We start from the raw sequence: 24847 nt of genomic DNA on the forward strand, positions 1-24847 counted from the left end.
AGTCTCGGCAACGGAGCATTTTGACTCAGTAGCTTTGAGGGCCAAGCAGCATGGCCCTGAGCCAGACGGCACCACTCAAGACTGAGCTCCGGCTCCAAGAATAGTGGTGCATTTGGGGCATGGCTTCAAGTGCCTGCCTTGCTGTGTTGGCAGTGACATCTGTCCGCCTCAGGGGCAGGAGCACCTGAGCGCCTGGGTGAGCACTCGCACACACCTGGTGTGCAGCAGTCTTCAGTAAGTTCTGCCGTAGTGGTGTCCTTTTTATAAAAGGATCTTTTAAAACAACCGTAATCCATGGCAAGGGATCAAAATTAGAGGATTCAGGAGGTGTGGGGAAGAATGGCCCAGCCAGTGCCTCTCTGTTGTCTTACGGATATAGCAATGGCCATGTTCAAAGCCTGGTATTTGCACATTCAAAGCCAGAGCAGAATGTATTGAACATTTCCCGAAAGGCGTAAGTTCCAATGATGTCAGAATAAAGCTTCATTGACATTTACGGGGCTATGGATGGGGCGGAGGCCTGGCGACCACTGTCTCCTTCTGAATGGGCCAGCCCACTCTCCTCCCCCTCCTGCCTCCTCTTGCTCCCAGCCACTCTCCGACCCTGCAGGTGGGGGGTGGGATGGTTTCTTTGACGGAGGCGAGGTGGCTGGGGCATGAGTTGAGAGTCAGGTGCTGTCTCTTTCCAAGGAAGCAGAGGCCTGGGTGAGCACAGGGTATTGGGGACAGGTCTGCACTGGAGACCCGTGGCTGGGGACATCAGAGTTCCAGCAACCCAATGGCAAGAGCCCCTCCTTGGAGCTGAGAGTTGACCCTTTGCCCCCCACTGCTTCCTTCGATGCGCAATGCCCAGGCAGGCTTTTATCAACGGGGTCAAGTCACAGCATTCTCCAAGTTCAACAGAATCGGTAAGCAGCAGGGAGAGAACCATCCTTCCAGAGAAGCACCGGCACCGACCATCTCAGGTTCAAGCTTCCAGCCCAACAGAGCAGCCCTGGCACACGCATGCGCACGTGCACACACACACACACACACACACACACACACGCGGCCCCTGCTGGGCCACTGCTTTCCCCGCCCCCCCCTTCCTGCTCCTCGGCCGGCGGCACTTACTGTCCTCGCTGAGGTCGTTCTCCTCCGCGTCCCCCTCCATCTCCTGGCACCAACCTTCCATCCTCTTTGTCTCCGTGTGCAGCAGTTTCAAAAACCAGGAGCCGTCCCTGCGGCACGGGGACACCCTTCCAGTGTCCGTGGCCTCTAGGGAGGGCTCCAGCCACGGGTCAGGCGGGGGCAGGCTGGAGGTGTCCACCTGGGTCCTGTGGTCCTCCCTGTAGCTGAAGAGGCCCTGCGTCCGCACAGTCCGCACCGCCCCGTACTGCGTCGGGGTGCTGGGCTCCGAGTGCCGCTGGAAGGACGAGCCGAACTGGAGGCCCTTGTCCTCCATGGTGATGTGTCCCGGGAAGCCCTCCAGCTCCAAGTCGGCCTGGACAGCAGCCGTGACGCTGTTAGAGCGCTTGAAGCGCCCGTGCCTGGAGGGGAGAAGGGGACAGATGGCAGCCTTCCCCGAGACAGCAGAGGACACACCCAGCCCAGCAGGGCCCCGGGGCACACATGGCGCCCGACTGTCCAACGCACTTCTGTCTCCCCTCTGCAGAGCCCCGAGAGCTGCAGGTGGCCGGCTCTAGCACCCCTCACCCCACCACGCCCAAGGAGTGCCCATGGAGATTTAAGGGTGTTGGGTGATAGAATGAGGGTCACACGTTCCATATCTGCCCTTGCTCCAGAAATAGGCCTGAGCCTGCTGGCTTCCACCTGCACCTCCACGCAGGAGGAGGCCCCAGGGCCTCCTGTGTGCCTCATTCTGCAGCATGCCTAGTGTCCATGACTTCCAGATCCCACTCCACGGCTTGAGTGGCCCCGCTGTTGGGACACCTCGATCTTGTCCCCATCAGCTCTCACATGCAAGATCACAAACCTAAGCCTTACTGACAGGTGTTTCAGGAGCACGTTCACTGTATCCCTGTGACACGGATCTCTACCTGGCCAGTTGTAGAAATGACTGGCAGGAGCCAGCGCATAATGAGAGACTAGATATGGCTGGGTGAGAACTATGTGTGTGTGTGAGTGTCTCTTTGTGGAGTGTGTGGTGTGCGTGGCAGGTGTGGTGCATGTGTATGTCTCTTCAGTGAGTATGGGATGTGAGATGTGTGTCTCTAGTATGTGTGGTGTGTGTGCTTATCTCTGTGGTGTGTGCATGTGACTCTGTGCTTTGTAGGTGTGTGTGTGTGTGTGTGTGTGTGTGTGTGTGTTATGTGACCATGTGGCTGTGTGCCTGTGACCCTGGTGACTACAGCTACTGGACTAGGGCTAGTGAAGGTGCCACTTAATTCATTGCCTGAGGCACAGGGAACAGGGAATGTTTGCAGATGCTCTTTGAGGTCTACCTAGAAACTGGGAGGTGCTAGCTTTGGTTCTGAAATTCCTGACCCAGGACCTACTAGGTGGAGGGCCACAGCACAGCACCCTGCCCACGAGCCCTGAAGTGTGAGTGTGGCTCTATCAACCTGTTCCTGTAGCTGACACAGCCCAGCACTGTGCCCACAGGCCCTGAAGTGTGAGTGTGAGCTCTATCAACCTGTTCCTGTAGCTGACACAGCCCAGCACTGTGCCCACAGGCCCTGAAGTGTGAGTGTGAGCTCTATCAACCTGTTCCTGTAGCTGACACAGCCCAGCACTGTGCCCACAGGCCCTGAAGTGTGAGTGTGGCTCTATCAACCTGTTCCTGTAGGTGACACAGCCCAGCACTGTGCCCACAGGCCCTGAAGTGTGAGTGTGGCTCTATCAACCTGTTCCTGTAGCTGACACAGCCCAGCACTGTGCCCACAGGCCCTGAAGTGTGAGTGTGGCTCTATCAACCTGTTCCTGTAGCTGACACAGCCCAGCACTGTGCCCACAGGCCCTGAAGTGTGAGTGTGAGCTCTATCAACCTGTTCCTGTAGGTGACACAGCCCAGCACTGTGCCCACAGGCCCTGAAGTGTGAGTGTGAGCTCTATCAACCTGTTCCTGTAGCTGACACAGCCCAGCACTGTGCCCACAGGCCCTGAAGTGTGAGTGTGAGCTCTATCAACCTGTTCCTGTAGCTGACACAGCCCAGCACTGTGCCCACAGGCCCTGAAGTGTGAGTGTGAGCTCTATCAACCTGTTCCTGTAGCTGACACAGCCCAGCACTGTGCCCACAGGCCCTGAAGTGTGAGTGTGAGCTCTATCAACCTGTTCCTGTAGCTGACACAGCCCAGCACTGTGCCCACAGGCCCTGAAGTGTGAGTGTGAGCTCTATCAACCTGTTCCTGTAGCTGACACAGCCCAGCACTGTGCCCACAGGCCCTGAAGTGTGAGTGTGAGCTCTATCAACCTGTTCCTGTAGGTGACACAGCCCAGCACTGTGCCCACAGGCCCTGAAGTGTGAGTGTGGCTCTATCAACCTGTTCCTGTAGCTGACACAGCCCAGCTCTGTGCCCACAGGCCCTGAAGTGTGAGTGTGGCTCTATCAACCTGTTCCTGTAGCTGACACAGCCCAGCACTGTGTCCACAGGCCCTGAAGTGTGAGTGTGGCTCTATCAACCTGTTCCTGTAGCTGACACAGCCCAGCTCTGTGCCCACAGGCCCTGAAGTGTGAGTGTGGCTCTATCAACCTGTTCCTGTATCTGACACAGCCCAGCACTGTGCCCACAGGCCCTGAAGTGTGAGTGTGAGTTCCTGTAGCTGACACAGCCCAGCACTGTGTCCACAGGCCCTGAAGTGTGAGTGTGGCTCTATCAACCTGTTCCTGTAGCTGACACAGCCCAGCACTGTGCCCACAGGCCCTGAAGTGTGAGTGTGAGTTCCTGTAGCTGACACAGCCCAGCACTGTGTCCACAGGCCCTGAAGTGTGAGTGTGGCTCTATCAACCTGTTCCTGTAGCTGACACAGCCCAGCACTGTGCCCACAGGCCCTGAAGTGTGAGTGTGGCTCTATCAACCTGTTCCTGTAGCTGACACAGCCCAGCACTGTGTCCACAGGCCCTGAAGTGTGAGTGTGGCTCTATCAACCTGTTCCTGTAGCTGACACAGCCCAGCACTGTGTCCACAGGCCCTGAAGTGTGAGTGTGGCTCTATCAACCTGTTCCTGTAGCTGACACAGCCCAGCACTGTGCCCACAGGCCCTGAAGTGTGAGTGTGACTCTATCAACCTGTTCCTGTAGGTGACACAGCCCAGCACTGTGCCCACAGGCCCTGAAGTGTGAGTGTGGCTCTATCAACCTGTTCCTGTAGCTGACACAGCCCAGCACTGTGCCCACAGGCCCTGAAGTGTGAGTGTGAGCTCTATCAACCTGTTCCTGTAGCTGACACAGCCCAGCACTGTGCCCACAGGCCCTGAAGTGTGAGTGTGGCTCTATCAACCTGTTCCTGTAGCTGACACAGCCCAGCACTGTGCCCACAGGCCCTGAAGTGTGAATGTGAGCTCTATCAACCTGTTCCTGTAGCTGACACAGCCCAGCACTGTGTCCACAGGCCCTGAAGTGTGAGTGTGGCTCTATCAACCTGTTCCTGTAGCTGACACAGCCCAGCACTGTGTCCACAGGCCCTGAAGTGTGAGTGTGGCTCTATCAACCTGTTCCTGTAGCTGACACAGCCCAGCACTGTGCCCACAGGCCCTGAAGTGTGAGATCTGGCTCTATCAACCTGTTCCTGTAGGTGACACAGCCCAGCACTGTGCCCACAGGCCCTGAAGTGTGAGTGTGGCTCTATCAACCTGTTCCTGTAGCTGACACAGCCCAGCTCTGTGCCCACAGGCCCTGAAGTGTGAGATCTGGCTCTATCAACCTGTTCCTGTAGGTGACACAGCCCAGCACTGTGTCCACAGGCCCTGAAGTGTGAGATCTGGCTCTATCAACCTGTTCCTGTAGGTGACACAGCCCAGCACTGTGTCCACAGGCCCTGAAGTGTGAGATCTGGCTCTATCAACCTGTTCCTGTAGGTGACACAGCCCAGCACTGTGCCCACAGGCCCTGAAGTGTGAGTGTGGCTCTATCAACCTGTTCCTGTAGCTGACACAGCCCAGCACTGTGCCCACAGGCCCTGAAGTGTGAGTGTGGCTCTATCAACCTGTTCCTGTAGCTGACACAGCCCAGCACTGTGTCCACAGGCCCTGAAGTGTGAGTGTGGCTCTATCAACCTGTTCCTGTAGCTGACACAGCCCAGCACTGTGCCCACAGGCCCTGAAGTGTGAGTGTGGCTCTATCAACCTGTTCCTGTAGGTGACACAGCCCAGCACTGTGCCCACAGGCCCTGAAGTGTGAGTGTGGCTCTATCAACCTGTTCCTGTAGGTGACACAGCCCAGCACTGTGCCCACAGGCCCTGAAGTGTGAGTGTGAGCTCTATCAACCTGTTCCTGTAGCTGACACAGCCCAGCACTGTGCCCACAGGCCCTGAAGTGTGAGTGTGGCTCTATCAACCTGTTCCTGTAGCTGACACAGCCCAGCACTGTGCCCACAGGCCCTGAAGTGTGAGTGTGGCTCTATCAACCTGTTCCTGTAGCTGACACAGCCCAGCACTGTGCCCACAGGCCCTGAAGTGTGAGTGTGAGCTCTATCAACCTGTTCCTGTAGCTGACACAGCCCAGCACTGTGTCCACAGGCCCTGAAGTGTGAGATCTGGCTCTATCAACCTGTTCCTGTAGGTGACACAGCCCAGCACTGTGTCCACAGGCCCTGAAGTGTGAGATCTGGCTCTATCAACCTGTTCCTGTAGCTGACACAGCCCAGCACTGTGCCCACAGGCCCTGAAGTGTGAGTGTGAGCTCTATCAACCTGTTCCCTTTGCTGACAGCGTTCACTCTTCTAGACATGTGCTAACACGGATGCTGGTTGCACAATGGCAGTAACTTCTTGGTGACAGACCACACAGCCTTCTGGGGTCTTCAGTGCCTGCTCTCACTCCGTGTGAAGAGGTGAGAAGCAGGTGCTGCACTCTCAGCCCCTTCTCTTCCTTCTAAAGGACTTTGCCCTTTTTTTGTGGCCAATCCCTGCCCCCGAGGAACAAGACACAGGGGCAGGACAACTCAGTGTTCAGCGAGGTAAAAGGCAAAGGGCTGCCGCAGGGCCCTGTCTCCAGAGCGGCAGGGGCTGCAGAGGGCAGTGGGCTGGGGCGGGCGGCCAGGCCCACGTGCAGTGCTTGGGGCACCCTCATCCTGAAGGGCCGAGTTACCGTTTTTCGTCTTCTACTTGCACTCCAACAGAGTGGTACTCCCGCAGGCCTCGGCTCTCTGTGTCCGAATCCGTAGCCGTTTCCACCTGATTCAACACAGAGCATCCGTGTTAGAGCTGAAACACGGGAACTGAGCCAGGGGGAATGTGTGCTGTTCTTTTCTGTAATTAATTGTGCACTGGTTTAATTAATGCAGAGATGCACTAGACCCAGTGAGACCCCGGAGGGGAAGTGCATTCACATTGGTGTGATCATGTTGCTACTGTGTCCCACCGACTTTTACGGAACTATTGAACTCAGGTCTTCTGTTCGATGTATGCCAACAAAATTGCTCCACTCAGCTTAGGAAGAAAACAGACTTTGTCGACTGCATGGTTACAGACTTGACGCTCTTCTCACCCCCTACACTGCAGGCAGTCAGTACAGCACGAGCCAGGCAGGGCTAACGACAACAGTAAGCATTTAATAGGATCATACTGATGGCTGCATCCACATACAGAGACACAGAGACCGAAGCGTCTGTCAGCAACACGAGGCGCGCTGTCACCGGCTCCTGCACACGGCTGTCATTCCTGCCTGCTAGGACCGCCAGAGCGACTCAGCTGAGGAAGCTTCTCCTGAGAGCCCTAGCCGTGGCCCTGCCCCAAGGACCCCCAACCCGCATGGACTTCAGTGACCTTCAGTCACGTCAAGGTTCCACAGGAGGATATCCTAGCAGACATTTTCCTAAAAAACGGCCACAGAATCTCGGTATGTGAAGTGCGTGAAGCCAAGACTGGCCGAGCCACAGGGCTCCTCCAGGCACCGAGGAGCAGCCTCACCTTCCTGTCCTCACACAGACACTCCCCAAGGACTTCTGACCCCGATCTGAAGTGGCCACAACTAAGTTTAAAAAGCATGTTTAAAACAACTGTACTCGTCGCTACGAGGAGAAGGTGGAAAGCGTCAGGCAAAGCTGACAGTAGCCGGCAGAGGAGAGCTGCTCTCTGAAATCCTGCCGTCACCGGGACTGTCCTCGGCTGAACCTGTGCCAACAGACTGAGGCTCTGTGGCAGGAGGCGGAGGGGGGTTCCACATTCGTGGGACACGCCTGTGCCCCAGGTGTGGCCCAGGGTCCTAAGCACTGCGGCAAGTCATCCACACAATGACCCTGGCGTTCCCGGGTGGGCCGGTTGGGGAACCCAGAAGGAAGGTGAGTGACTTGCTTGGGGTGCTCCTGGGGCTCTGCCCTGGGAACCCTGCTCTGAACCCACAGCTGCTGGTTCTCCTGAGCAGAGGGAACAGCAGGGACTCCTGCCTCTTACTGGCATATTTCCAGAATATATGCAGAAACTATACCTGATTTATGTGCTGACCACTGGAAGAGGAATTGCTTACTATCGGAAGAAAATTCTAGAAGAAAAATTCCAACCTTCCTGTTAGGACATGCCCTTCTCCTTCCGGTCCTACGTGGGTCATAGTTTCATTACGTCCTTTCTTTCTGGACATGGAGATTCTTGAGGCTTTGCACAATAAGATCGTGATAGAATTATTGTTTCAAGTTCCATGTCAGGATGTGGTATGGCTTTGAGCTCTAATTGCTCATTATTCCACCTTAGAAATGTAACCTGATTTATTTGATTAGTCTTCAGTGAAAGGCACTTGGCTATTTCTGGTGTTTTGTCACATTGATGCTGCTGTAAAGACTCGTTAGTGCTGGGGACACGGGCAAACCTTGGGGACATGGGAAGTGACCCAGGCTGTGGGGTCAGAGGAGATTGCCTTTAGTAGTTTTAGCAGATATTGCCAAATTTGACAGAGGAATGATGTGGTGAAATGAAGGCACAGATATGTACTTTTAGAGAGATTTTGGAATAAAAAGAGCCCATAATTGCATCATGAAAAGAGTTGAGGGTTTTTGCCTACATGAATCTACTCCTAGGGTTGTAGCCTAAGGAAATTGGTCTTGAATTCTGACCTAAGTGTGAGGTCTTCACCATGGGGTCATTTTAAGGGGCAATACCGGGAACACGGGCTGGGGCAGGAGCAAGGTACGGTGGGTCATGGCATGGAGCGCTCACGCCAGGCGCGGGCAGCACAGCCTAGTGGTGCCATGAGCAGCAGTGTCAGGACACATGGGGGCACACAGCACCACACCCACAGACACCACATCACACACTCGTGACTTCCCCCTTTCTTTGGGCTTTGAATTTCGTGGTTTATGGTGAGCTAGAGACAGGCAGCTCTTGGAACCGGCCAGGCTCTGCAGATGATGGCTGTGCCGGGGCAGGAAAGGCTCTTGAGTTTGCGTCTTTGCTTCTTGTCTGAAAACAAGGCAGATCCTGCACCTCATGGGACAGATGTGAAACACAGGGCGAAGCCCAGTCAGGGAGGTTTGCTGCACCCTGGTGTCCCTCGTCCTTTCACCTTGACTTTTAGGACTGTCAGGAGAGTCACGCGGACATTCAGTGACAGCCATGCACAGTTGACAGCTCAGAACCTTAAGATCTGGGAAGTCAAGGGCCGGGATGAGCAGGATGAAATCACGTGTGGCAGGAGCCGGACCCCTGTCAACCTCAGAGACCCCTGGAGAAAGGGGTCGTCCTGCCAGTAGAAAGCAAGTGCCGGAAGGGCAGAGAGGAAGAAAGCCTGTCTGCACGGTGCAAAGGGAGCCCCAGGTCTTCCCCAGGAAATGTGGCTGGACGAGTGGGTGGGTTCCGAGTCCTGGAAGACTCGTGGGTCTTCATCTCTACAAGACCCACCACTAGGAGAGCTGTTTAGGAAAGGTGGATCAGCAACACCACTCTTCCAGTGGACTCCATTGGAGAGAAGGCTCCCTGACTGGGAGGACGCAAGACAGGCTAACAAGCAATCGCTCAGTGCCTGGCAGGCGCCTTCACAAAGGGACCCCAGGACGGCCACCACAGCTCTCCCTTGGCTGAGCTGGAGCCACGAGGAGGGGCGGCAGGAGGGCGCTGGCACACGCCATCTGTGTAAGAACGAGGGGTTTGGTGGGGCTGCCACGTGCACATGAGCCCCTGCATGAGTGTGTGCATGTGTACGTTCTTCCACGCATACATGGGACATATGAGTAGACCAACACGTGTGCACATGAACTGTGTGTCCACATGGATGTGTGTGTGTGTGCATCTGTACATGTGCAGGTGTGCACCTATCCTTGGGTGCATCTATGTAAGTGCACAAGTGTGTATGTCAACAAGTGTGTACATGCATGGTGTGTCCACGAGGATGTGTGTGTGCATCTGTACATGGGTGCACCTATCCTCGGCTGCATCTGTGTAAGTGCACATGTATGTGTGTGAACAGGTGTGCACGTGCACTGTGTGTCCACATGGATGTGTGTGTGCATCTGTACATGTGCAGGTATGCACCTACCTTGAGTGCATCTGTGTAAGTGCACACATGTGTATGTGAACATGTGTGCACATGCATGGTGTGTCCATGTGGATGTGTGTGTCCATCCGTAAATGTGCATGCGTGCATCTATCCCTGGCTGCATCCCTGTGTAAGAGCACATGTGTATATGTGAATAGGTGTGCACATGCACTGTGTGTTTACGTGGATGTATGTGCATATTTACATGTGCACGTGTGCACCTATCCTTGAGTGCATCTGTGTAAGTGCACTCATGTGTATGTGAACACGTGTGCACATGTACTTGTGTGTGTGTGGATGTGTGTGCTGTGTACCTGTGTGCACACACATGGAGTGATTTTGATGGGGGACAAGCTGCCCTGTCACCTCTTGCATGTGGACCAGGCTTGCAGCCAAGTCACGGCTGGTCAGCTCAGTCGGATCCCCAGCTTTCTGCAGGGACCTGGGAGAGCAGACCTGGGTGGCGGCTGGAGCCATTCACCAGATCTGAGATCTGGAGTCGCTCCCCAACCAGCCCGTCCAGCTCCACCCTTGAAGTCTTCCACTCTGCCCGGCAGGTGTGTGGCTTTGATATGAACTCATGCCATCCCCTGTGAAGACTGATGAAGTCCAACGTTTAGTGTGGTTCTCCAGCTCTCTGCCCCAGGTGCCTGGGCACCGCACAAGTAGCTACTGATCAGGCTGCAGGATGGGGACATGGGACGCAGGGAGGACAGGGTGGTGGGGACCAGGGTCCTCCATCTCGTGGGACACTCAACCTGGCTGGTCACGTGGCTTCAGGGTGGCTCCTTCACTCTCACAGCCTGTGGGTGCGTGTGATGCCTTGCTGACATAGATTCACTTGGGCTTGTGTGACCCCAGGTTTCCTGTGCCTTAAACCAGTCTGCTTCTACCAGCTGGAAGTCTGGGCACAGCTTCACACACACCTCCACACACAGAAGTGCAAACCTCTGTCACAGACACACCTGGACTGACGAACAAGGCAGGGCAAAGGAAGGAAAGCAGGGCCACCCGAGTCTGGGTTCCAGGACTGACCAGGGCTCAATGTTCCTCACGGGGACTGATCTGTGCGCGGCAGAGCTCAGCTGACTTTTCCCAGGGGCGTCTGGCCTAACGGCCTTCGCACGTCCCTGGGGTGGACTTGTGCCTGGCGTCGGCTACCTGAGTGATGGGGGCTTTCAGCTCACGTCTGGTCTGAGCTGGGCAGGGAGGGGGACAGCGTGACAGGGGGTGGGCTGAGTGGGACCCAGCTGGACTTCACGCTGGTGGAGCCCAGAGGCACAGCTGAAGTCCTGAATTCATCAGCGCTGCTGAGTGTCATGTGGTGCCCTGAACCTGGGAAGCTGTCACTTTAGAGCCAGTGCCAGGCTGAGGGCACGAGCACTCAGTACCGTAGCATCTGAGGGATGCAGGTCGTGCGGCCAGTCCAGTTATGGGCCGGACAGAGTGCCAGCCCCCTTCTCTATAGGCTCAGGGTTCCAGAGCAGGGCGGGTGGCTTTGGGACCAAGGTGTGGGAGTGGCCCAGGGACATTGTGCAATCCGTGTCTCTGTGGGAAGCAGAGTGGCCACTTCCTGGGGGGGCACCTCAGCTAGTCACTCACCCTCCTGACCCTCGGTTTCCCCACCCTGGAACACAGGGTCACTGTGAGGATGGAGGAGCATGTGCCAGGGAGTGGGGATGCTCTGGGCCGTACCCACACTGTCTGTAGTCCCTCTGGTGCCCATCAGTCTCCGCGGATGACCCTTAGCCTGCTGATCGTGCCCGCGCTCCACGTCTGCACCCCTGACCCTGAGCGCTCCCTGGTCCTGCTTCTCTAACTCTCAGCTATTTTCTGTGTCCTGATGCTCCATGTCTCTGGCTACGCTTTCCTTTAACTTTCCATGGACTTCATTTTGGCAGTTGCCGGGTTAGGAGCTCACAGCTGTGGCTGTCTCACCACCACAGACAGTGGGGGGATTGGCCGTCCAGCATGTCCTTGCATTCACACCTCTCTCCGCACTTGCTGTCCAGCACTCGCCGTCCACACACCTGTCCAGCACTCGCTGTCCACACGCCCCTCCACTCACCTGTCCAGCATTCACTAAGAGGTCACTATGTGCCAGGCACTGTGCTGGGTGCGGGGGGTGGGCAAGAGGAGGAGCACGGGCCCAGCCTTCGTGGACCCTGGTCTGGGAGGGCCATGGTGAGAGGCTGCGGGCGGGGGCTGAGCTGTGGGAGGCGGAGCAGCTGCTGAGCTGGAGTGGCCATGGGCCCAGCTGACCCAGGAGGAGGCAGGCTGGTGTCAGGGCCACCTAACTTGATGGGCCCGTGAGGTCATGTCCTCATTTCCTGATGGGGCTGTTGAGCTGCATGTCAGGAGTGGGAACTAGCCCCTGGCCAGGGTGGTGGGTGCACTGGAGGACACTGTGTGAGAGAACCAGGGAGTGCCCGCAGGGCAGCATGCCGTCCCCTGGCTGATCTGGGGACCTCAAGTCCCTCTGATGAGGTGCCCAGAGCTGGGGAGGTGGGGAATGTGCATTGCTTCCACCCTCCTGGGCCAGCGCCAGGCCCGGGGCTCGGCCGAGCGCCTGCTCCTTCCCTTTACGTGGGCCGGCTCGTGTCCTTGAGGATCCATGTGGAGCACCCAGCGGAGAGCCTGGCACATAGGGCCAGGACGGAGTGACAAGAGCAGTCGTATGAAGACCCAGAGAGGGAGGTGAGAGAAGTCATGCGTGCCGGGCGTTGGAGATGTTTGGTACTTACATCTGACCTTGGGTATGGATGATGCTCTGGGAATTCAGAATCCTAAACAAAACAACGAAGCCACAGTGTGGAGACCCGGCTGGGGACCAAGGCCAGTGGGCCAGTGGCCCCTGCGCTCTGCCTGTCCCCACCAGGCCTCGCACACAGGCACCGTGCGGGGTGGGGCCTCACTCCCGGCTCCACACACCTCCTCCCCGGGAAAGGGCGCAGGGCCGTGCGCTCCTGGTCTCAAAGCCCCCGGGACACAGGCTGAACAGAGGAGCAGAAGGTGGCCTGGGCCACAGAGGACGTGGCCAGCCACCCTGCTTGACCATGTCCACGGGGCCCTGAGGGATGTCAGCAGGACAGTGAGAAGTCCATGTCCCCAACTCCTGGGACCAAGTGCCAGCACTGAGATGACCTAGACTTGCTGACTGGGCAAGGCCAGCAGTCCAGCTCGCTGGACTCAGGGGACACACATGGTGGGTTGGGATCTTGGGTAGGACCCCGGGGCCCAGATGCAGGTGAGTCGCCCGGGAGCGGGTGCATGGGCGCAGCGTCTGTGACCACAGCCAGAGGAGTGGCCGCCGGTGGGAGCACCCTGGTCACACCTGCCCTGCGTGGCACCCAGCACTGCGCCTGGGTGGCTCCCCACTGCCTCTTTCCAGCACCCTTTGGGAGATGCACAGCTTTTGAAAAACTGGACCTAAGCAGGAAACCCCCCTGGTTACGCACCACGATGGCCTCCTCTGCACACTGTCCACCCGTTCAGTGACCTCGCAATCGCACCCCTCGGGGCCCCGGGAGGGCGCAGTGTGGAGCCCGTCTCCTGGGTGGCCCTGGGGCTGGCTCTGCTGCCAGGCCGCCCATCCTCCACTCGCAGGCTCGCAGCCGGAGTGCAGCTGGGCCCTCCGTCCGCTGCCAGCTGCGGGTGGCGTGAGCGCGAGGACGCGCAGCAGCTCGCTCCTTCACCTGTTCTAGGCAAGGCGCCTGGGCTGGCAGGGAGCCTACCTGGACCCCGATGGAGGAGCAGCGGCTCTTGAGCAGCTCCTCAGCCTTGGACACCAGGATGGCCTTGTCGCTGGTCCGCACAGAGCTGCCCTGGCCGTCGGCCTGGCGCTGGGCCGCGGCCGTTTCTAGGGCTAGACTCATGGCCTTGTTGCTGTCCAAACTGTCCGTGGAGTTGTAGAGGCTGGGGCCATCCTGGGGCCACGGAGACATCCTCTGGGCACGGCTGTCCTGGTAGGCGTCTTGGGTGGACTCAGTGCTGCTCTGGGCTGTCACCGAGATCAGGGGCTTGGAGGTGGTCCGAGGAGGCACCGGAGGGGGTGTCTTCTTGTAATTTGTGTAGGAGACCGCTGTAAGAGAAAGAACCCCGGTCAGGGCACACACGGCCCGTCGGCATCTGCGGTGCACCTTCAACATGCGTCAGCCACAACCGAGCCAGCCTGTCTGGACCCCTGGCCTAAGGAAGCAAAGCATTCGGCTTCCACATTTACGGGCACAGCCCTCGATGCTGCAGAGAGTCTGCACCATGTATTTGTAAAGAGGAAAACTGCAGAAACACCTCGAGTCTAGCAGCAGAGACGGCACTAAGGTCAGAGTGCATGAGGAAAGGCCGGCACGGGTGGGATGTTGGGCGTGGCCGTTGTTCAGTGAGGTCCTGGTCCTGTCCTCTCTTCCGCTTGTCTTTCCTAAGAACCTCTGCATGAGCAGCTGCTGCTTTCGTAATGGAGAAAGCACTCAGAGCGGGCAGACCACTGACGTCCCCGCACACGCCCGTTCCTGGGCACGAGCTGTGAGGGCCACTGACAGGGCCCTGGGTGGACCCTGGGTGGAGGCCAGCCCCCAGGCCTCCTCGCCTCCTCAAGGCCTCACGTGCCACAGCCACGCTGCTGCCTACACAGCCTGCCAGGGGAAGAGACACGCCAGCCTCTGGAGATGGAAACCGCCTCAGGCCTCGGCTCCAGCCGCTCTCCAGGGCCGGGCGTGGCTGCATCCTCAAGCCAGCCACCAAATGGGCTCCTGAAGGCCAGGGCTCCTGGGAAGGGGCCCCTGGGACCACGGTGGCCTGCACACTGGTGACCATCTGGGTTCTGACTGGACTCGAGTTGGTGCCCGGGAGGGTGGCAGTGTTCTCCCTGTGCTCTGTGCCAGGGAGGCCTCCATGAGCTCACGAGGGTGTCCCTGAGCTGGCGAGAGAGGCCAGGCCAGGGAGGCGAGGCCAAGCTGACAACTATCCAGAGCTACAGGCACACATGAGTGCACTCAACACGTGCGTTAACCACAGCAGTTCTCAGGCTTCCATCCGTCTCTCTCCCGGGAACCCGAGTGGGTTTCAGGGGTAGCAGAGAGGTGCAGGAGGCTGGGCCGCAGCCCAGCACCTAGCTCGTCATGCATGCAGTGAGCCGCACCTCTTGCACCTGAGGAGCGGCAGGCGAGTTAGGGTCCTCTGCTCCGACACTTCTGCCGTGAGAACCAGTGCTGCTCAGCCGGGCCTTGTCCTCCTCCCCCAGGGGACACCTGGTAATGTCTGGAGAGGAGGCCAGGGCTGCTGCAGTCATAGGCCAGCCCTACCATGAGGACCAAGCTGCCCCAAACCTCAACAGGGCTGAGGCCGTGGAACAGGCAGGTCATGTCATTCAGGGTGCCACGGGGCTTCTGAGCAGGGGAAGGAGCACGGTGCTCAGCGGCTCTGCTCCTGTGACTCTCCTTCTGGAGACTCCTGCCCTCCTAATCGGGCCTCTTGGTGAGCACGCTTAACTCTCCCCACAAGGTGGGCCATTTAAACGCTGCCTTTTATTAAGTTTGTTTGTTTGTTCTGTGGTACTAGGTATTTAACCCAGGTGCTCTACCCCTGAGCCACATCCCCGGCCCTTTCTGTTTTTTATTTTGAGACAGGGTTTTGCTAAGTTGGTTAGGGCCTTGCTAAGTTGCTGAGGCTGGCCTTGAACTTGTGATCCTCCTGCCTCAGCCTTGAGCACTGCTGGATTATAGTGGTGTGTCCCTGCACCCAGCCTACGTTTTTCTGCACAGTGTTGCATAGTGTAGGTCCAGCAGGGCACCCAGAGCTGTGAGGACATGTGCAGAGGAGAGGTGAGCAGTGTGGACAGCTCCTGGACAGGGCCTCCCGCGCCAGCACTGGCAGCCGGGGCCGTTTCTCGCAGCGCCTCTGTCCTGGCTGTGGGTGGGAGGGAGTCTGCAGCCTCCCTCCACCCAACTGGCTTCACTGATCCACAGGACGTGCGCAGGACTGTGGGCAGTGCTCTCGGCCACACTCGGATCCCACCGTCCATATCCCTGATGCTCTCAAGCAGGAAAAGGGACTCAGAGAAGTCTCACATTCCCGCAGCAGCGACGGTGGCAGGGGACCGAGCCAGTTTGAGGAGCACAGTCCGTTGCAGCGTGGCTGTCTGTCTTCACAGGGCTGAGCTGCAGAAGGTGTGGCAGACATCAGGACCCAGGGCTCCCTTGGAGGGTGCCAAGGACCCCACGCTGCCAGGCGAGTCAGAGGAGGGGAAGGTCCTCGGCCAGGCCTTCCCGAGACATGGGCTTTGTCCTAGCTGTCCTCCGTGGCTCCCACGACACGTCTGGTCACGGGTGCGGTTGAGTTCCAGTAAAACAGGAAGAGCCTAAAACTGGAAAGACCACTCCAGCTTCCCTCCTGCGTGGAATAGTTGTGCACTGATGAAGGGTTCCCGGGTGTCCTGCGGAGCTCTGAGCTCCCAGGAAAGCCACACACGTGCCCGTGAGGTGCCACAAGTCACCACATTCACACCCACACGGGGAGGGAAGGTGCACGCCTTTCCATTGTGAGGAGAAAAACTGTCCTGAGCACATTCCTGAGTCGGCAGAAGATGGAGGCCGAGCTGCGAGGGAGGAGAGCAGGCCTGTGTGTGGAGAGACGGGCTGAGCCCCAGACCCGCCCGAGAGTGACGGCTGAGGACAGGCGCTCTCTGCAAAGTGCCTTTCCTCTTGGGCACCCTGAGGCCAGCGCGGTAGCTCTGTGTCATCCAGGAGAGGGTGACGGTGGGTGGAAGGAACCCTGCAGGAGATGTGGGTGGACAGGTTTCTGTGAAGTTCCATAAAAAGAGAAGCGTCCACACTGAGAGGAGGCCAGGTGGGCGAGCCCCCCCCTCAGCTGAGCAGGGCAGGCGGGAAAAGGTGTGGGAAAGCCGCGCCCTCCCCATGTGTCTGGGTCAAGTTGCTTTTTGGAAACTTTCTGAATAACTTGCGCCAAGCCCTGGAGCACTTGGATGTGAGGAGGAGCCTCAGCGGCCAGCAGGGTCTGCAGAGGACAGGGACGCACACATGGGTGCCGCCATTCCAGCTGAAAGGCTACGCCATGGACGGCTCTGTCCCACAGCCCAGTCCCTAGTGACACTGGAACCAGCTACGCGTCTCAAGCAGCTGAACGTCTGTGCACGACTGGTGTGGGGTGCCTCTGCCAGGCCGGCCGGGTGTCTCTGCTCAGGAGCCAGGTGGAGTGGAGGCTCTGGCTCCGGGAGCGTGGCTGCAGGCTGGTCACGGCAGGGCCACCCTGGACAGTCCTGACCGGCAGCAAGCTTGGCTGTGAAACGGCCACATGAGTACAGATCCAGCGGCTCGCTCTCGGCATGACGCACGGCAAGCAGAAGGGACTGTAGGACTCCTTTGGGTCTTCAGAGGGTGGGGTCAGCAAAGGCACTGAGGGAGAGGAGGGAGCAGCGTCTGGTGTGGGAGGAAGTGAATAGGAACAAAACATCACAGATGGCCCCCACCCAGGCTTTCACGTGACCTCGCATGCGCCCAAGTGTCGAGCACCACCGCTCTGGACATGTGCTGGCCCATCTGCACCTGGAGTCCCGGACACCGTGTCCGTATCCAATCCTTGAAAGTCATTTGCAAGCCAACAAGGAAACTTGAAAATCAGCATTCTGTGGTTCAAAGCACAGATACATCATCAAGAGAGAATGTGCTCCGAGTGGCCAGCCTCGCTCTTCTGTTGAATGAGAGAGCCACACTTGGGTGCACTGCACCCTCTTGATGAGCACCTCAAGGAGGGCAGTGTAAAAGTCATCAAGTCATCAAGTCGTGAATGTCTGATGAGAGAACCAGTCTGGAGAAACGACTCAACTAAAGAGTTTAAAGATGATTTGACGCTTTGATTAATGTTAGTCTCAAAACACAGTGTGAATCAAACGGGACTCAATGCACAGACACACTGCTCCCTAAAGTTACAAGCGATGACGCGGCCACGCTGGGGGCTGGCCACCGAGGTGTTTGTGGGAGCAGGTGAATCAGTGAGACCGTACAGGCTAACCGGCACTTGGCTTCTCCTGGACAGGGAGGTCCAGCCGTGAAAGTGTCCGATCCTTCCAGACACTCCTGTTTTCATTTCAAATATTCAAAAGTCACATAACACAGCCAGAACCTTGCTCACGTTTTTCTGAAGAAAAACTGGAAATAAACCAGCCTCTAACGTGACTTTGCCAGCTCTCCAGGCTCTGAAGTTCTGAGGGCCACATGGCCCAGGAGGGGCCCTTCCCAGTGACAGCACACACAGAACAAAGTCATGGCAGTGACGATGCAGAGACCAAGGCCCACGCCTTGGGGCACAGGGGCTCCCTCCCAGGCGCATTCAGGGACACGCTGCGCCTTGTGTCCTGGTCCTGGAGAGCGTGGAGTTGCACATTTGGATGAGAACTCCTTGATGAGAGTGGTCCCCGTGGGGACTGGGGGACCCGCAGCTGTGGCCCCGGGGTGTTGGTGGGTGGCATCGACCCCTCTGACCTGATAGGAGCTGTGACTGCCCCGTGGTGGCAGCCGCCGGTCTGCAGTCATGTGTTGCTGGGGTCTGCTTGGGACATGGGCTGCTAGTGACGTCTGCCTGAAGCTGACCTGCAGCTTTCCCCAGGGTGCCTGGGAAGCAGGGTGACTCGACACATCCTCTGCTCGAGGACAAGGCCTGACTTCCCTGGCAAATGACGCTAAGATCTCTAGACACTGCTGTCTCTTTATTTAAGGAAAAGAAGACCCCGTCAGTAGAAGTTCACAGACCATAGGTCGAGGCTTCTTCAGGCTGCAAGAGCAGTGCTCCGGCCCACTGAGGCTCAGAGTCAAGGTGACACGTGCTGAGCACTCTCCATTCTCCCCGTGGAGGCAGGCGGTCAGGTGAAGGGCTGGGCCCACAGTGTGGGCTGCACGGTCACAACCTCCAGGGCACGAGGATGGAGAGGCCCCCCTCACCCCTGACTGCAGGCTGCGAGGCTGGACTGCCTGTGCGCCTGCCCGTGGAGCTGGGCCCACAAGCCGGGCACCTGGAGCAGGCTCCTCTGGGCCAACGTCCAGAGCCCACGAGAAGCAGCAAACGCCACCCAGTGGCCAGAAGCCCGCAGCTGTGTGAGAAGGCCGTGCCTGGCCGAGGGGCTCTCCTCCAACCTCAGGGGCCATGGCTCTCTGCAGAAGGGGAGTGGGCTCTGGCTCCCTCGCCACACCCCGCACTCAGTGCCAACCACAGACGAGGTGCCAGCCTGAGGCGTCACGGACTGGTGTTCTCTGGTCATGCCTGCTGTGCCCCAGTAAGTGAAGCAGATGTTTCCGGTCCCATTTGTCACAGCCCCTGAACACAGTGCTCCTGACGGAACACAAAAGGCTTGCCACAGCACCCTGTGGCCTCTAGAAAATCGTGTCCCTCGCTGGCCACGGCGAAGGTCACCTGGACAGAAGAGGGCAGCATGGGAATTGCACAGTGACTCATCCCCAGCATCCCAGAGATGAGGACGAGGGACAGAGGGTGACAGGTCAAAGCAGTGATCTGCGGAGCCGCTGAGCAGCATGCCTGAGTAGCGTGCCAGCTGGTGCCAGGGCTGCCTCCCCCCACAGGTCATTCTGACAGGAAGACTCCGTGCCAGGCCTCAGGACCGGGGAGACGTGATGCAAGTGCTGGAGCAGCACTGAGGTCCCACTTCAGCCCCCCAAGGGGGGACCACTGGCTTGCCAGTCCCAGTGGACACGATGCCTGCCCCACACTGGCGTCACTGACCCGAGGGCAGTTGTTCTGTGACTCTCCGCCTGACCTCTACACTCAGAAAGCACCCGCAGAGCCAGCTGGTGACAGTGCCCGGCCTCGGGAGTCCACAGAGAGGCTGGGCGGCCCTTGGCATCCCTTCCTCCATCTTGCCTTGCGCATTGCGCTTTCTAAAGGAACCGGCGAAAGCTTCGGCCCGTCTTCGGTCTCCCACCAGGTTCCAGACACCACGGACTGGGCAGTGAGGGATCCTGCTCCAAGGTGCTCACGTTCCAGTGGGGGAGACTCACGAGGTCAGGCACTTACCTGCCCGTCCTGAGACACCTGGGAAGCCCTCCACGCTGTGTTAGCTTCAGGCCCGTGCAGTCTCTGCTCTGGAGCTCACCTGCATGCAGGTGAGGTGTGACCAGGAGAGGTCCCTGCTCTGGGGCTCACCTGCATGCAGGTGAGGTGTGACCAGGAGAGGTCCCTGCTCTGGGACTCACCTGCATGCAGGTGAGGTAGACCAGGAGAGGTTCCTGCTCTGGGGCTCACCTGCATGCAGGTGAGGTGTGACCAGGAGAGGTCCCTGCTCTGGGGCTCACCTGCATGCAGGTGAGGTGTGACCAGGAGAGGTCCCTGCTCTGGGGCTCACCTGCATGCAGGTGAGGTGTGACCAGGAGAGGTCCCTGCTCTGGGGCTCACCTGCATACAGGTGAGGTGTGACCAGGAGAGGTCCCTGCTCTGGGGCTCACCTGCATGCAGGTGAGGTGTGACCAGGAGAGGTCCCTGCTCTGGGGCTCACCTGCATGCAGGTGAGGTGTGACCAGGAGAGGTCCCTGCTCTGGGGCTCAGCTGCATACAGGTGAGGTGTGACCAGGAGAGGTCTCTGCTCTGGGGCTCACCTGCATGCAGGTGAGGTGTGACCAGGAGAGGTCTCTGCTCTGGGGCTCAGCTGCATGCAGGTGAGGTGTGACCAGGAGAGGTCCCTGCTCTGGGGCTCACCTGCATGCAGGTGAGGTGTGACCAGGAGAGGTCTCTGCTCTGGGGCTCAGCTGCATGCAGGTGAGGTGTGACCAGGAGAGGTCCCTGCTCTGGGGCTCACCTGCATGCAGGTGAGGTGTGACCAGGAGAGGTCCCTGCTCTGGGGCTCACCTGCATGCAGGTGAGGTGTGACCAGGAGAGGCCCCTGATGCTCGCGGGGAGGAAGAGGGCTGACGTGTTGCACTGAGCAGATGGCTGTGGGTCCCACTGGTGCTTCCTGGACGTGTCAAATGGTTCCGCTGCCCCCTGTCCCGTGGTGCCTGGCCTTGTTAGGCGAGATGGCGTGATATCCTTTCTTTCTTTTTAACTTACCAGTTTGCTTCTGATGGGCAGCCCTCTGGATGGAGAAGGAACACAGCCCTTCCTGTGGCCTGCGTACTCTGCACACCAGACCTCTTCCGCCTTATCTAACAACTGTGGCTGGTTCCCTGGATGGCTCTGTAGGTATGTCGTGGAGAAAGGACAGAGTGCAGTGTTCACACAGAAACCTGCCCCCGCGGGCATGGGCACAGCCCTGGCAGGCCGCTCTCCTGGAGGAGCAGCATCCCTGCCATCGGTGCGGTGACTGCCACCTCCACCATGGGCAGCAGCTCAGCTGGTGCCTCCTGGGTGCACTGTGTGCCAGGCACGTCAGTCCCTCGGAGGACGGCCACGGTCTGACTGATGGGTGCTGAGCAGGAGCACAGGCACTAAGAATGGCTCCAGGGACTCCAAGCACACAGGAATGTCACCGCAAATGTAAGAAGAGAAAGGCAGTTTGACCCATTTATGAACCACAGGGTAGTTTGTAACGATCCAAGAGCAATCAGGAGCAAGAGTTAAATATCAACTAGAGATTCTGCTTTCCTTTGTTTTACAAGACATCTCTCGGGTATCACTCCAGTATCACATAGACATCAGGTGCTAAACAAATGTTTGGGAATTTGATTCAATTGACTGTGTGATTGATCAAAACGGTCGAGAAGTCTATTGCCACCAATCCATAGACTGAAGAAGAAAATGTCAGTTTCCATTAGGAAAGAGACAAAGGCACACACTCACAGTCTGAAGAACTTGGAAAATACAGGTGCCCTTGTTCACAGCATGCGATGCTCCCCAGGAATCCAGGGATCTGCGGTGACCCTGTGGTGGCTGTGCTGGTGGACTTTCACTTCCTCTGTCTTAAACGGACTCATGGTAACGTTTGATATGATCAATCATTTTATTCCTCCTGGGTCTCCAAAATAAGTACATAGATAATCAGAGGTATAAAGATTCCCCAGGGTGGATCCATCCAGATTTCCAAAGCTCTCCCAGGTCTGGTCTAAATCGCACAGCATGGTCCCACACCTTAATGACTGTTAGCCTGAGACAAATTCAGTGCAATTAAACAGTCTAAGAAGGGAGACTACACATGCACACATCCTCTTTAAGCAACTGTTTTCTTACCATGTTTTATATAACCTGCATCATTTGAAAATACCAACAATGATGCAAAATTCACAACCAGGTCCCCAGAGCCCACACCGCACTCGCGGTGTACGTGCTCAGCATCTCACACTGCTGGTGTTTGAAAGGGCTTGAAAGACTAATTTCAGAGCAATCAGTCCCATTCAGTCTCTGGTGTCAATCTTGGGGACATTAAATTGGCTCCGCCGACTCTGCCTTGGCTGGTCCCCCTGCTGAAAACCAATCATAGATAGCGTGTGCTCCCTCGGCACGGTCTCAGCAGCTCTGGGGCTCTGAGGGGAGAGCGACATTAGATTTTCCTCACTTAAAAACATATTTTTCAGACGTATGCTGACATTGGGACATCTGAGGTTTAGAGAAGGGCAGTGGTTCAAGTCTGTTTATACTCCTAAGTCGCCTGTGCTTTCCAGAGCATTCGAGCCAGGCCTGGCAGGGTCAATGGGCTGGGATTTCCACCTGTGACCTCTGTGGAGCTGGTGTCAGCAGCTGCCCCCTGAGCAGGGTCAGCTGGACAGTCACTGCCGTTCTGGGAAGCTCGCCCTCGACCTCAGGCCCGTTGATTCTCTGAGTGTCATCTGTGTTTCCCCAAGGCTTGCTTCCATCTTCCAGGGGCTCAGGGGTCCTTCTTGGCGGAGGTTTTGCTGGGGAAAGTCAAGCCCAGGACAGCCTCTCTCTTGGCAAAGTTGCCTTGACTCCTGGGAGAGCCAGCTCAGCAGGGAGATTGATGGTGCTGGGCAGACAGAGAGAAGGAAGTCCGTGGGGCAGCGGCAGCAGGGCCCAGGGGTCTGTGGGGTGGGGCCTGGGACACCTGCCCCTCGGCAGACCCAGGAGGGGTCCCACACAGGGACATGGAGAGCCTAGGGCAGCCAGTTGGACAGTGCTGTATGGCCAGGGGCTTCCTGGGGCTCCTGGTGTGGGCCTGGCCCTGGGCATGTCCCAAGTGATGGAGGTTGAATTTCCTAGTACATTGGGCAGGAGGGGTTGGGACTTAGACTTGGAGTTAAGTTGGCTTAAAGGAAATAAGTACATGTATTATCTTGCACATCTCAGTCACAGGTGATCAGAGCTGGCCCACAGACCCCTGGGTATTCTGAGTCCGCCTGCACTCTCCTCCTCAAAACCGCACTTTAAATAGGAAAATGAAATGCACAGGATGGAAAAGCCAGTTGTGTGATACTCGCACCTGTCAACGTGGAAAACTCAGCAGGTAGCTACGTCTGAGCGTCTGGTCCCCCCCAAGGGCATGGGCTGGGGTCCTCACTCAGTGGGGGCTCTGGGCCTGCTGAGACCATGGGGTGCAGCCTCTTGGTGGCATCAGTGACTCCTGGAGAAGCCCTGGGAGCTGCCACCCGTCACCATGTGAGGAGACAGTACGAAGGTGGGGCTTGGTTCTTGCTGGTGACAGCTGAACATCCCTGAGCGTCCCTACTCTGATGGCCCACCCTCCGGGCGGGGAAGCCAGCACCCTCTCCCCACCGTGCAGGCCTCTCCCAGGTCCTCTGGTGGTGGGGCTTGTCCTTTGCTCCTCACGCTGCCTCTACTGTGCCTGTGGGCTCGCTCCATGGTGACAGTCCTGGTCATGGACAGCCCTGCAGCCAGGACTCTAGGCTGGGGTCTTGGGGACACATCTCAGCTGGCTTTATTTCAGGACCAAGCTCTGTTGGAAGCTCCTTGGGGTTCCTGGAACCTCAAGCAGGCCTGGCTTGAGAAGAGCTAGCAGTCGCCCCGGCGACCACTGTAGACTGACTCCACATGGAGCAGTGCTTGTAGTTTCTTTGAGTCACACACGGGTTTCTGGTGTGGCGCTGGCAGGAGACGTGGCTTGGCACTAGGTCTGGTAGTGGGATGGCAAAGAGAGCAGGTGGCATGGGCTGTGGCCTCTCCCGGCGACTGGCAGCCAGGACTGGGCGGTTCCACAGCCCCAGAGTGGACTTGGATCAGCTTGATTTGCCAAGAAGAAAATGGGTGTCCGTGGTTCCGTGTCTGAATGTTCACGCTTGGCCAGCGTCAGCGGAGACTCTCATTCACTTACGAGCGCCCACCCCATACACACCAGATGTGCGTTGTGTAGACAAAGTGAGGCCTGCACCCTGCATGTCGCTCTCTGCCCTCGCGGCCCGAGGTTATGACTTTAGATCACCTTCACTCCAGTAACCAAGACACTTTATGAACAGCCCATTTGATGTCCACATCTGGGTTTTTAATTTGTACTCTCTACTTTTTCAAATCCCAGTTTCAAAAACTGTCTGCTATCTTTGTGGGTAAACATGCACATTGGTTGCAGGGCAATCTGGCCAAACCGGCCAGGTCACTGAAGGAGCTTGGGTTCAGCTCCTGACGGACTCTCCCACCTCGGAAATGAGGCCTTGTGTGAGACCAACAAGGCCCCAGGGGGGGCTAGACGCAGCCACTTGTTCAAATGGAGAAGCAAAACTCAAAGACAGAAACAAACCCACGGTATTGAAATGTGCTCATCTCAAGGCACCCAACGACAGAGCAGCTTTCTCCTGTGCTAGCAAAAACCCACCTTGGAAACAGCCATTACAGACCCCAGAATCATTACGGGCTCCCCGCCACCTTTGCCCAGCTCCCCTCTGCCGTGATGCTGTCTAGAGGCAGCTGTGACTTATGTCGAGACGGTCTGAGGCCCAGAGAAAAGACCCTGTGATCTAATTTCAGGCCATTTTCCTGCACAGCATCAATAATATTCCTTCCCTAGGAAAATCAGGTGAGATGCAAAGTCAGACCAGAAAACCTGCCGGATAAATCATTTCGCAGATGAAAAAGAAACCAGGTGTGAAATGAGGGCCAGATGCTCTCGGATCTGCCCAGCAGAGGACACTCGCTCACACACAGGCGTTTCCTACGAGGGGCAGTGGGTGGGGTGTCCAGCACACGCTGCATCTCCACCAGCCTGGGTGCCCTTCGGCCGGGCCAAGCTCCTCCAAGGCCGGGAGCCGTCGGGCAGCACTGGAAGGACACGCCCGACACACCCTCCAGTCCCCGTGTTTCCATGGCGAG

The 24847-nt window shown here is 57.6% G+C and overlaps 1 protein-coding gene across 1 annotated transcript in view; it reads right to left on the reverse strand.

The window, feature by feature from the left end:
• Positions 1 to 24847, reverse strand: part of Dlgap2 (DLG associated protein 2) — a 589656-nt gene that overhangs the window by 10370 nt on the left and 554439 nt on the right. Inside the window, exons 10-13 of the mRNA XM_071610646.1 lie at positions 13357 to 13703; positions 12367 to 12408; positions 6248 to 6333; positions 1114 to 1529 (exon numbers count right to left, since the gene is read on the reverse strand). Coding sequence (XP_071466747.1) covers positions 1114 to 1529; positions 6248 to 6333; positions 12367 to 12408; positions 13357 to 13703 — 891 coding nt within the window. The remainder of the gene's footprint in view (positions 1 to 1113; positions 1530 to 6247; positions 6334 to 12366; positions 12409 to 13356; positions 13704 to 24847) is intronic.

Source organism: Marmota flaviventris, chromosome 3, assembly GCF_047511675.1.
Source record: "Marmota flaviventris isolate mMarFla1 chromosome 3, mMarFla1.hap1, whole genome shotgun sequence".
In the NCBI taxonomy this organism is placed as follows: domain Eukaryota; kingdom Metazoa; phylum Chordata; class Mammalia; order Rodentia; family Sciuridae; genus Marmota; species Marmota flaviventris.